General features: G+C 39.0%; 1 protein-coding gene across 2 annotated transcripts; it reads right to left on the bottom strand.

Moving 5' to 3' along the window:
* Nucleotides 1–2,808: 2,808 nt before the first annotated feature.
* Nucleotides 2,809–7,992, bottom strand: macc1 (MET transcriptional regulator MACC1). Of its 2 annotated transcripts, XM_030073239.1 has the most exons (5): nucleotides 7,869–7,992; nucleotides 6,688–6,813; nucleotides 4,532–6,579; nucleotides 3,830–4,018; nucleotides 2,809–3,664 (listed from the first exon to the last, which is right to left on the bottom strand). In XM_030073239.1, exons 2-5 carry the CDS (start codon nucleotides 6,803–6,805, stop codon nucleotides 3,461–3,463), a joined length of 2,559 nt encoding a protein of 852 aa, XP_029929099.1. In that variant the 5' UTR covers nucleotides 6,806–6,813; nucleotides 7,869–7,992; the 3' UTR covers nucleotides 2,809–3,460. The 2 variants fall into 2 exon arrangements, with proteins under 2 accessions (XP_029929099.1, XP_029929098.1); XM_030073238.1 differs by lacking the exon at nucleotides 7,869–7,992 and having other exon boundaries at nucleotides 6,688–6,823.
* Between the last annotated feature and the right edge of the window lie 4,356 nt (nucleotides 7,993–12,348).

Here is a 12,348-nt window from a genome sequence, read left to right as displayed (position 1 = left end):
ATGAACACAATGACAGTAAAGGCTTCTAAATTCTACCCCTAAACCCAAATCCTTAATCCAAACTAACCCCATGGAGAAGTGAAGACTGGACAAAGGAACCTTTTGCAAGAACTTTCTTACTCTGAACATCTTAAACACATCCAGGTTCTCATACAGGTAGAAATGCAAGAGTACACACAGGCAGATGTGCATAAATTCATATGTTCCTTCCTGCTGAGATTTTTCAAAGCAGTGGAAGTGAGCAGGTCAGTGGGCTGGATGACAGAGAATTTATCGGGTAGCTGAGATTAATTCCAGTATATTAGACTGCAGTCATCATCTTGGGTGTTATCGCTACAGCAGTAATCAGTATCTGATATTTAGTCATTTAATCATGCATCTTTGGCTGTGCAACCCAATGGAAAACAAAACTGCTTAACAATGATGAATCCTATTTTCGAGCCAAGGGTCTAAATAATCTGGCTTTCAAGTGAGAGTCCTGTCTCTGAACTGCCCCTCACCCATTCCTATCTCTCCCTGAAACAGAAAGCCTTTGTCTTGTCTCCCCTAATGAACTGAAAGGATGGAGTGAACACAGAACAGTGCACTCCATAGGCCACAGAGTCCAAACTCAACATTAGGTTCATTTCACCAGAGCCCTGGTGCAGAGCTCTATCACCACTGTGGTAGATCTGAACTGTTCTACTGTATAGCCATGTTTTAAAACTGAGCTTATGATGGTCAGAATGGTATTTCTGACTGCACCCCATTGTGTGTACAATTGTTTAATGCCATTGTCTAGTTAATCTGAAGGTTTCTGCTATCACTCAAGAAGTGTTTTTCCCATTGAGAGTCATCCAACTAAATTATCCGTTACAGCTGTCTTGTTGATTTTAACTTATTGCCTGAGCAGTGAAACATTTCTGTCTGACCAGAAGGTTTATAAAAGGAATATACACAAACTATGGACATGAGCTGTCTGTCTGATGAATGTTGAGACTACATGGTTGTTATTTTATACAAAATGATTGTTATTTTAGAAAAAAATTAACATCTCAGGAGTGATTTCTCTTTTGGCTCTCAACTCCACAGCTCTGGCCTGTGAAATGATTATTAATCACATTGAATACAATATAGTTTTTGGGACCTAAGGTGGTACTCTATAGTCATCTAAAATAGCACATAAATTCAAAATTTACAGTTCACATTTCATTGAAGACTGCTTATTATGCTTGGATCCTGCCCATTGCTGCTTGCAACTATATTTCATAGTTAGGTTACTTATATCTGCCACTACACTTCCTAATTTTTTTCTCAGTTTTGCCTATCCACATTCCCTTGATGGCTGGGAATCCCTCTCCCTTCCGTTAATGTTAATCTTTGTACACGTTAGCACCCTTGATCTCTAAAGCTTTGGCACTGGAAACACCTTTGTCTGTCTTTGTTGATTTTCTGATTTTGTATCTTGTGCAAAACACAAAATTGGAAGCTGGTTTAGTGATTAAGGTACACATCTTTAAAGTACAAGATGCTTGAGTTCAGTTTCAAGACCCACTAGCCAAGTCATGATCAGTGAACTAACAAAAACCTGTTACTGGCCCAACACATGGAAATATGCATGTCAAATCAGATATAATTCTATAGTATTGGCCTATTTGCTGTAAAAACAAACAAACAAACAAACAACAACAACAACAAAACAATGTTTTCTGAAATCCTCATCCCTTCATCCAAGACATTTTTTAAATAAATTGTGATCATGTTTCAAAAACCTCACCATACCATACTTCAAACTGTACAGCTGCAACTGGTGATCAGTATTCTTTGAACTAATGAAACATACTGTCAAAATATTTCTTTTTGCATGTATATCTGGATTCTTGTTGAATGCTACTGGACCCTGGCTACTTCTGATCTATAAATGGGGTTCATCTCCATTTGGTGAATTGTGATTTTTTTTTTTTTCAAGGTATGCTTGGACTCCACAAATTGCCACTTGTGGCTGCATATTGTTTTTCCATTTGTTTTTCAATTAATTTGATTTACAATGAATTAAGTGCAGGTGCATTCAGTCAGCAGAGGGAGAGCAGGTTCAACATCCTGTGCTCTCTGTTTAATAATAACACTGATAGTTAACCAGCAGCCACAATACTCTCAACTGAAACTGGCTTGAACAAATAGAGTTGAGAAAAGCAAACAGCCAGAGAAAATCGAGGGGAAACACTTCAAACACATGTTTCAATGATGTGATTTGACACTGTTAACCTGTATAGCTGCAAAGGCCTATTGGTCACATATGCCACATAATATAATAAATATTTAAGTATTCAAATAATAAAAAGATTTATAGCATTCTTTGAAAATATGTGCCAGTGTGAATTTGGTATTGAAAGAGTGCACTCAGTAGGATTACTCCAACTTGCAGTTATTTCAAATGAAAAAAATAAAATAAAAAAGAAAGAAAGTCTGATTGCTATAGTATCTTTGTAAAATGCCACCAGATAAGGCCAAATAGTATGTCACAATTAGAATTTATTCATGGCTCACATAAAACAACAATATTTCGGTATCAAAGATATCAATCATATCTCTAAATGTCAAAGACAGAGGCCACTGAGCACATGGCACCACTCCAAAACACCAAGGTTTGGTTTTGGCAATAATAATAAAAAAAAAAAAAAAAAAAAAAAAATCATGTAACCAGCATCAATACAAAGGATGAAATTGTACACAACAAAGGATGTAATGATTATTTTCAATATCTTAAGAAATTCTCTGTTTTGTATATATCTCAAATAATACATCATAGTTCAAATACAGCAAATACAGTATACTTAGGAGGACAGTGGCCTTGGGACAATGGGAAACTTTCACTTTGGTAGAACATTTTTAGCATTTTTTTTTTTTTTTTTTGCATGTTTGTTAATCACACTCATGAGCTACCTTTGCAATAGGCACCAATGGTGTTTATGATTATTGGTTTTCTGACTCTTCATTAGCTGCTAATGCTCTAAAACCAAACATACAAGTTTCACTGGTGCAAATATTCATTGGATCCACTGTCCGAAATTGAGAATGTTCTACAAAAGCAAAATGTCACCTCAAGGCTTCATCATATTTTGTAGATGTACAAAGAAAAGGATCAAGCTACAACACATTTTGTTCGGTTTTCAGTAGGAAATTATGTTCTCTGGCAACTCAAGTATTAGAGTAAAGTAGCTTAATGTCTATTCACTAAGTGTAACTTAAAAATACAGTGCAAGTACCTGAATAAATTTGAAAGTCCTGGTCTGTCTCATAACAAACAAATAATGACTCAGAGCAACCACAGGTACAGCATGACAGAAAGAGCTTAGTAACAGACTCATTAAAACCCTGTTGCCTCTGCACTGTAACGTCTGCTGTGTAACAAACACTCCGGCTCTGTTTTCCAAAAAAATGCAGGACAAGCGCTCATCACTAGAGGATGCTTTCAAAGGGGTTAGGTTTTGGGGTAAGCAGAAGCGCGAAGGATATCCAGACAGTTCACTGTGATGAGAGCTCCAGTCAGCTGCCTCCACTGCTTGGTGACAGGGCTCTTCATTTTGTCCAAGATCAGGTGGAGATCCTGGATCATGTCCCTGTAGCTGTCTCCGTAACGCTGACTCCAGGAATACAGGAAGTCATAGGCAGGTTTCCACATTGACTGAAACGGGAAAGACCCAATCACTGATTTAGAATGTCAACTGAATTTGCATCCTATTCAAATCACATCAATATGACAAATGCGACATAAGGCATAATGAATGTCATCGATGCATATCTGTTATTTATTAAGTTCACACTGTTAGTTAAATTATAGTAAACTGACCTGAACACTGACTTCACCGTTCTTCCCTCGGTGTGGTGACTCATAACCGGCTATCTGAGCACTGGAGAGTTTCCCGGTTTTCTCAGCGAGCTCCCGCCATCGAATACCCAGCTCTACTGCAGTGGACAGAATGACTGTGTTCTGAATCAGCTGTGCCACGAGAGTCATAGAGTCCATCTTCAAAAGACCCTACAATGACAAATGCATACATAAGGTATAGCACAAGCATGGAAACCTATATGCAATAAAGTCAGAGATGCAGGGCTTTCAAATTGTTATAGTATATGCATAAGTAATGTGTGGTGTATTGCAATTGTTTGTCATGTTTCTGTACTGTAGAGATTCAGCAAAACTGCAGTGATTTTTCCTCCTCAGTGTTCCCTGCCTGCTTACCCTTTTTCCGACTTACCCAGATTGAGACAAGAGTTAGCATTTTCAGATCTGTATGTTTAGTAGCTCATTTCCTATGGGTAGCATTTCACTTAGCATAAAGACTTAAAGTCAATGGGAGTCATTAGCCTGGCTCCATTAAAGTGAAAAAACAAACCTTACACTGAAGCTGTACTATTTACACAATGTATCATGTGTAGCTGAAACGGGTAAGTTGGAAAAAGGGAATTGTGCCCAAAACATTGGAGCATACCTTTAAATAAAAACAACAACAACAAAAAACTTTCTCCTTCAGTATCACATTTTACTTACAACCATAAGCTCATGTTGGAACTTTTTCCTGCTGTTCTCAACGTGGCAGTCTTCTTTCAGCTTTTCCAGTACACAGGCAACCTTATCAGCCTCAGTTTCAGCACATGTCCTTGTGATGGTGTCCAATGACAGTTTGCTGTAGCCCAGGGCATCGGCAAAAGCTCTCCAACTCGTTATGTGTTCAGTGACCAGCGTCTGAATGGCTGAGTACATATAAGTAAGCTTCTTGAAGGGCAGTGTCATGTTGTCCAAGAGAGCCACTGTGGTGAGATGAATGCCAGTGAAGTCAATCACCTGGTCTCTAGTAATGACTTTGATATTTTTGCAGTGAACCAAGCCAGTCCTGCCTCGGAGGAATCCAATATACCACTCTTTTACTTTTGAATTACCCACTGACCGCACAGTCTCTCGGGACAGGAGAGCCACCGTGTCCCCTTTGAAATACTCCAGAAGATAGTCGACTCGTGGCTGACGGAGCACTGACTTTAGGGCCACCCCGTACCATTGTAGTTTCACGGATCTGTCTTGGAATTTGGGGAACTCTGGAACAGATTCTTCAGGAATAGGTAGGGATCTTGCCATCTCCTTTTGCCTGTCCATTTGTCTTGATGCTCGCTTATCCACTCGGACGGGCGCAGTTGCAGGGGAAGGCACTTGGAAACGTGCAACAGTTACAGTTGATTCCCTCACTTGTACATCTAGCTTGAAGGGAATCATTTGCGTATTGCCAACATGAGATAATGTAACTGGTAGATGTAAAACTCTCCCAATTTTGAGTTGACTTTGCCTCACTTCTTTCATTTTGTCCTCAGCTTTGACTTCAAACACTGAATTTGTGACATTGATGGCCAAATGTAGGTCATTCAGTTGGTCTGGTTTAATCTGATGTTTCCCCCAGAGCTGCAGCACAAGTGGAGGCAGGTTTTTGCTGCCTTTATTGACGTCTGAAAATGGAAGCTTTGGTGGAATATCATCATGACAGCAGACAACCATTACAACCTTGAAAGATGGATGAATGTACCTAGGACCATAAACCGCAACAGTGATTTGACGCTCAAGGTAATCCCAGACTGATGTAGCAGGGGACTGGATGGCAGAGGCCTCTGCAGCTGCAATAACATAAAAATGTGTCCTCAGGTCCTGCAGCTTCATCTGCATAGTCTTCTTGTAAATGTAACAGTCTTTTACTTTCTGATAAGGTCCCTCTCGCTTGTTGGACACAAGCCCAACCAAGGTGGTCATCACCTGGCTTAATGGGTCACTCTTGACCTGTCCTGCTAGCTTCATTTCTAGAGAAATACTCTCCTTCATGTTGAGGTTGCTGAGACTCACTTCTAGAAGTGGACTCATGGTTGTCATGCACTTGCTGTTTAGTCCATATGGAGGATCTAGTGTTGCTTTCAATGCAATCTCTTGAATTTCACCAGGAGGAACATGGCCCTCTGGGACATGGATACTAATGTCTGAGCCTGGTAATTGTAATGAACCTCCAGAGTGGTCTATCTTGGAGATGACCTGAAAGTCAGTGGCCTGAGTCTGAGCCCATCCAGGGCTTTGGCTCATTAGACCCAGATCCAGGCATGATCGAGTCAACTGTCTGTGGCTAAGCCAGGCCATTTTATAGGCCTCCCTGTCATTTTTTAGCCACTCAAAATCTGGGTTCAAAATCGCTCCAGGCGGTTTGAGGCGTCTCTCCCTTTTTGACTCCTTTCTCTCCAAGTCATCCAGAATGTCTGAGGCACTCCTCCATCTCCCAGATCTGTTTGTGACCTTGTGTTTGTTTTCCAAAAAACTCCCTAGACTGTCTTCATCTGAAGATGTGCTTACGGCATCATCGTTATTTGTGTCCAGAAAGTGTGCAGGTTCCTCTTTAAGACTTGATGTGTCGGTCGTATTCTTTTCTGTATTGTTGTGTACAATTTCATCCAAGAAAGGATTAGATGCAGATAGTTTGTTCCAGAATGGATTGCTTGTTTGAGAAGAATGTGCGACTTCTGGCTGTAAAACTGGCCACTCTGAGTGTTTTGCTGTTTGAGAAATATATCCACCTGTGAAAAAATTGAAATGCATACAGTATATCAGAATTGACAACATGTTTTACAACTGTGCACAGGGTGTTTTTGTTTCAAAAAGATTTTTTTTTTTTTTTTTTTTACCATTGAGGTTGCTGGTGGTAACTGAGGCACTCTCATCCAGATCAATCAATGTCCCCTCAGATTTGCTCCGCATGAGACTTCCAACACGACGGAAAGACCTTACTCGCCCAGCTGCCATATTTACATCTGCAAACATGAAAGCTATATTACTTAAAAGTCTGTATATACTCAAACCACATACCTGTTTGCACTTACATGCAGCCTGTATCAGTTGACAATGTAATTAACTCAAAGTGTCTTTAAAGGAGCATACGCAGGGTTCCTCAGTAAATACAAAATATTTCCACAGGTATGGTATCATAAAAGAAAATATGTCATTTAATGTTTGGTGGTACAACTGATCTATGAACAGCCTTGTATTTAACACACACACAAAAAAAGCTGTGACACACAAAAACGGCAGGCACCCAGACAACAAAAGACCTGTTGGTAGAGTTATTGTTCTGTGACAACCTAGTTTCCTCCAACACTGTGAGCCTCAGGCTTTCTGCAGAGCCTCTGGCTCTATGTTCAAGGAAGCTGAGACTGAGACTTGAAAAGCTTAGAATGAAGCCCGCACTCTTCAGACTGTCACTTGTTTGCGTAAAAGGAGACTAACCATTCATGACTTGTCACAGTGAGTCAGTCATAAATAATGTGGCTTCTTACACCAATGCACAAAAACAGGTTGGTCTTGTCTATGACACACTTGTCAGTTCTTTCAGCGCCTCTTGATAGTATTGTGTTCACTGTACTTTTGACAGTAAACTATTATGAGGAAAGTAGGCTACATGTATGCAGCTTGTTGCCTGTAATGCAGTAAAGCTACTGAATAACTATCCAAAGTTCTCAAACTGCATGTTCATGATAATACCAGCCTACCGTATCCACTGTCATAATTTTACGGTGAAATTCACTCAGTCCGAAATAGGCTGTTGTCTAAGAAATCATTTGGGAGAAAATCAGTGCAAAAAGGAAGTAATACCATGGGCCAACCACAGATTTGAGGAAAAAATCCCTGAGCTTCAGCTTCACTAAAGAGCGCTAGAAAACAAGTCAGTGAGAACTATCGAGGCAGGTGTCCAAATATGAATAACCCATCTCTTATATACGATTCTGTCGCTCTTTAAATTCGTTAAGCAAATGTGATTACATACACTTAACCATAGCAAGAAAAGTAAAAGAATAAAAGTCTGACTCACCACTGACATGAGATGTTCGTAGTTTTGCGTCGGCCCTTTGGCAATAAAAAAGTCAATCCACTATCATATAGCCCTCACTACATTCTAGGGAGTGTTTATCAAGCAACTTACGCCTCCTCACGTTACAGCTCCCTGCTCTGTTTGCCCTGAGATACAAAGCATTTTGGGACAAGAAGTTTAGAATAATGCATGCTCCCTTGGGGAGGAGTGTACTCGCGAGTGTATTAACTACCATACCCACAATGCAATTCACTATTTACGCATGGGGCTTGCAACACCTGAAACTGAGCGAAACCTGTAGTTTCGATATGGGTCACGGCTAAGTGTGGTGATAAGCAGGAGGAAAGAAAGGGGAAAATAGATGACACTGTATGTGCCATACACGGGACACAGTCAAAACACGATGTCTAGGTTTATAATACAAAATATAAGAAAGCACTTGGCCCAAAATTAAGTTTGAAAGGCTTGAAAACATCCTGCCCTGACAGCTGTTGCAGTGACCCCAGTCTGGTAAATCTGTCTTTAAATTACCTTTTATTCATTTACATATGTAGCAAATATCCTCATGGGCTATGACTATACTTTGTATTTATGAGCTGCAACTAATGGAGTCTCTTGTAGTGGTGGGATGGCCCCCTCCCTCACTGTTTGGAGTGACCCCTCACTGTTCTGAGTAATTACATCAAACCCATGGGAGCTGAGAGGATAACAGAACATCATCCTTTTACCTCCCTGAGCAAGTCACAAACATTACCACTTTGCCCCTGGGATAAATGGTCACATATGTCATTTAGTTCTCAGCTGGTTTACAATTTTCAATCCTCATAGAGGCAATTAAAAAGGAGATAAAACAGTTGTATAAGAAGTGTAGGCTGAAGATGCTACAGTGTGTCCCTTAAAGAAGAGCACATGTGTGTAACTGACTGAAATAACTGAACTGAACAGTTGAAACAGTTGAAACAGTTGCAAGTATATCAGGAAAGGTAATAACAAATGACATGTCCCTTTGGGAAGAGCAGATGGTTTCTGATAACCAGCCTGCTATCTTTTCTGAGCAGTATCCAGGCTAAAGTTGAAATGGCTCTTTAAAACTATTGTTGCAAGCCAGAGCTTTGTTGGCATTGGTGCTCAAGGAATGCGACTAAGCACTCCTGAGTAGATTATGAATGTTAATTTTTTATGTGAGAAGGATGGTCGTACACTAGTATGAACCTTAGCACCCTTCTACACACTCCTTAATAAGGAAGTGATTTTGTAAAAGTAGATAGTAGTTGACTCGTGTTTTGGACATATCCTGGTGTTTTGCAAATTATCATTCATCACGATCCAGGGCTATGCATGATTGATTCTAATGATTTTCTTAATATGATGCACGATTGAAAATGTGAAGACCTTGTACAATCCATTAGAGCACAGTACCAATAATTTCATTATCATTCCTTAGTCTGATCACTCAGGCAAGCTGTCTGAATGCTGATGCAGATAGAAAATATAAGTAACTTCTGCCACCTAATGGCTGTTTTGTGATGCACCAATATACTGTGCAGAATACACAGTACGCAGAATACACAGTAACACTTGTGCAATGGTCTTATTTCTGTGTATTAAGATATGCAGTTATGTATGGAAAATAGTATAGAGTAATAATGTGTAAGAAACAAAATGGAAATCTCTGCCATGCATAATGTTCTTCAAGGCTGCCACAAAACCATGCAAATTCAATAAAAATGAAAATAAAATGAAAAGTGTTCTTACTTCACAAAGTTTTAACACAGTATTACTGTGTGCTGCTTTCCACTAGTGGCTACAAAGAGTAATGCACTGGAATAAGGCCATTAAAAAAAGTTTGCCTTTACGCTTGAATCAGCCTTTACACAGTATAGACATTATCAAAACACAGGGATTAATCCTTTACATTATTATAGAAATACTTTTGGCTAAGACTAGTATGGTCACTTCCTTCATAGTGTTGACACTCTTCATAGAGTGAACTGAACAAAGGCCACAGATCATGATAGAGACATGTACATCAAAGTCATCATGCCCATGATCGTCTATGATCTGGGTGTAACTTCAAGGAATCATGGTAAATGTTATTTCCTGTAACTGTCATATTTAGAAGATTCAACATTTTCACCAAACAGCAGCAATGCGCTCATTGCACTAATGTGACATCGATACAGCCTATGCAGGGTGTTTGATATGATGTCTGCATATGTTTTGCCACTTGGTGGGGCCATTTCTCTACTATTCATATGATAAGCCATCACTGTGTTTTTCTACACTCTTAGCTTTTTCACATATGGTCTTTATATAAACATTCTGAGATATTTCCATTGGATATTGTTGAGGCACATAAATATATGAAATATATTTATATAATATAATAAGAAGAAATATATAATCATAAATGACCCAGTTTCTATTAAAAGATAACTATAGACAATGGTATGACATGTTCACCATGGTAATGAGCAGATTCTCATGCAACTGTCTATTCATGCCAAAGCAGGAGGAAATTATCATGGCAAATAGGACTGTAGTGGCTTTTCAGCAGCAAGTGCTGTTTAGATTAAACAGACACTGCTTCTTTAGTTATGAAAACTGCTAAAACTCTGCAGTGTAGAACCATAGCAGAACATAATCTTACCAGTGTTGCCACGGGACTCAACCATTTCATTATCTTTGGACCTCATGACATGCCTTTCTAAAAGGGGATGGAGTTGTCTGTAGAGAACTTTATTTTTCTTTAGATTTAGGAAAAAATACAGTGTCCTCATCATCAATCTATTTTAACCAGGATGAAAACTACCTTGGGTCATCATTTCTGTGCTTTTTTCCCCAAGCTTCGTGAGCATTGCTAAGGCATGGGGGGCTTTGTTTACTCAAATAACTTTGTTTTAGTCACAATAATATGAGCAAAAAGCCACATTCTGTGAGAAAAGACATTATGTTGAAAATATCCATCTAAATTATCCCTTAGAAAGAAACGTGCACATGTATACTGGCATGCAGGCTTGCACACAGACAGGAATGGATCCATGTAAACATGAACTCAACCTCAGTTTTGCATAGCTTGTGGGGAAATAAAATAACGTTACATTGACCTATATATGCTTAGATAATATACGCTTGCTCAGTGTTTTCAGTTGTGAGTCATTGTTACATATATCTGAAAATAAGTCAAATTAAAAAACAGACATTTTGCCATCGTTGTTACAAATCTTCAGATATATATTAGTGTGCAGTGATCATTATGATTTAGTGTTGCGTGGTATTTCTAACTATGTTTGAAGAGTTCAATCAAAAAATTACAAAAAAATTACAATATAATGTTGTTAGCAGTGCTGAAGATTCAGTGTTTTCTGCGTAAAAGAATCAAGTTTTTGATTGTTCATATATTGAAAAACAAAATGTATTTTCTCACAAATGAAGAACCAATAGGAAATAGAGTAGTTTTGAAAATCTGCACTGGGAGCAGTGATGATCTCTAAATGAATTCTAGTAGAGAAAACTGCAAAAGAAAGAATGGTGATGGGGTTTGGAAAGTCCCAGGCGTTTGATAGGACACATTATAGACATCAACATGAAAATGCAATATATTGTGGTTGTTTTTCCTCTCTCTCTTTTTTTTTTTTTTTTTTTTTTTTTTACTTTTTTCTTTTTTCCAGAAGGCCAAGAAATCCAACAAATCTCGTGCAGGAGGATTCCAGCTCTGAATGAACAAAAGACGCCTTACCTGCTAGTTGGAGTGGTCTGTCCCTGTGTTGCCGTCACTTCTGCAAAAATCATTGGAGTCAGTTTCATAAGTAACTTCTACCTTTATGAGATATTATGTTATGCTTTTTTCTGGTTTGTTCAAGCTAATATCTTTGACTCCAGCAATCTCAGACTTAGTTTTTCCTTAATCTGAGCTGAAAAGAAAGAGAGACATTTTGCTTTTCTTTCCCTTTCAATGGGAAGAGCTGCATTTATTACTTACTCTATTAGGTGCCCTGTTTTAATTAGTTACTATGTGTTTTGTAGACATTAGTAGCGTGAGCCCATGATATTACACTGTATGTTTTCAGTGTTACATATGGAAATCTGGGGAGCTTCTCACAGTGAGGTTGAGGCCGCAGGTATTCTGTGCAGTGATGAGAAAGGTAAAACACCACCTGTGATCTAGTTGAATCTAAATTACTGACAGCATTGTATAAGGGCAGCTCTGTCAGTGCCACACCAATTACTGTCAATTATTTTGACTAACCTCCTAACCTTGTCAAATTGCCTCTCCCAGGAGATTGGTTGGTTTGATGGCAATGACAATGCAGCAGGGGGTTTTAGCCACCAAATTGGCCACAGATGCGTCATTGGAGAGAGGGGTAAGCACAGCACTATGATTTGGTCATAGAACTAGGAATTCAATATAGCTCATCATATCAATAGCAGCTGGCATTTCCACCCAGCCTCAATCCAATCCCAGTCAAGACTGTGACCC

Source organism: Myripristis murdjan, chromosome 16, assembly GCF_902150065.1.
Source record: "Myripristis murdjan chromosome 16, fMyrMur1.1, whole genome shotgun sequence".
Lineage (NCBI taxonomy): Eukaryota > Metazoa > Chordata > Actinopteri > Holocentriformes > Holocentridae > Myripristis > Myripristis murdjan.
The sequence above is the reverse complement of the archived record's forward strand: the minus strand, read 5'-3'. Positions and strand labels throughout refer to the sequence as shown.

Coding starts and splice junctions, on each gene's coding strand:
- macc1 (XM_030073238.1), bottom strand. CDS start 6,823: ATGTTTGCAGATGTAAATATGGCAGCTGGGCGAGTAAGGTCTTTCCGT. Junction 4,019..4,531: donor TCCAACATGAGCTTATGGTT/GTAAGTAAAATG, acceptor TTGTCATTGTAG/GGTCTTTTGAAGATGGACTC. Junction 3,665..3,829: donor ACGGTGAAGTCAGTGTTCAG/GTCAGTTTACTA, acceptor TTCCCGTTTCAG/TCAATGTGGAAACCTGCCTA.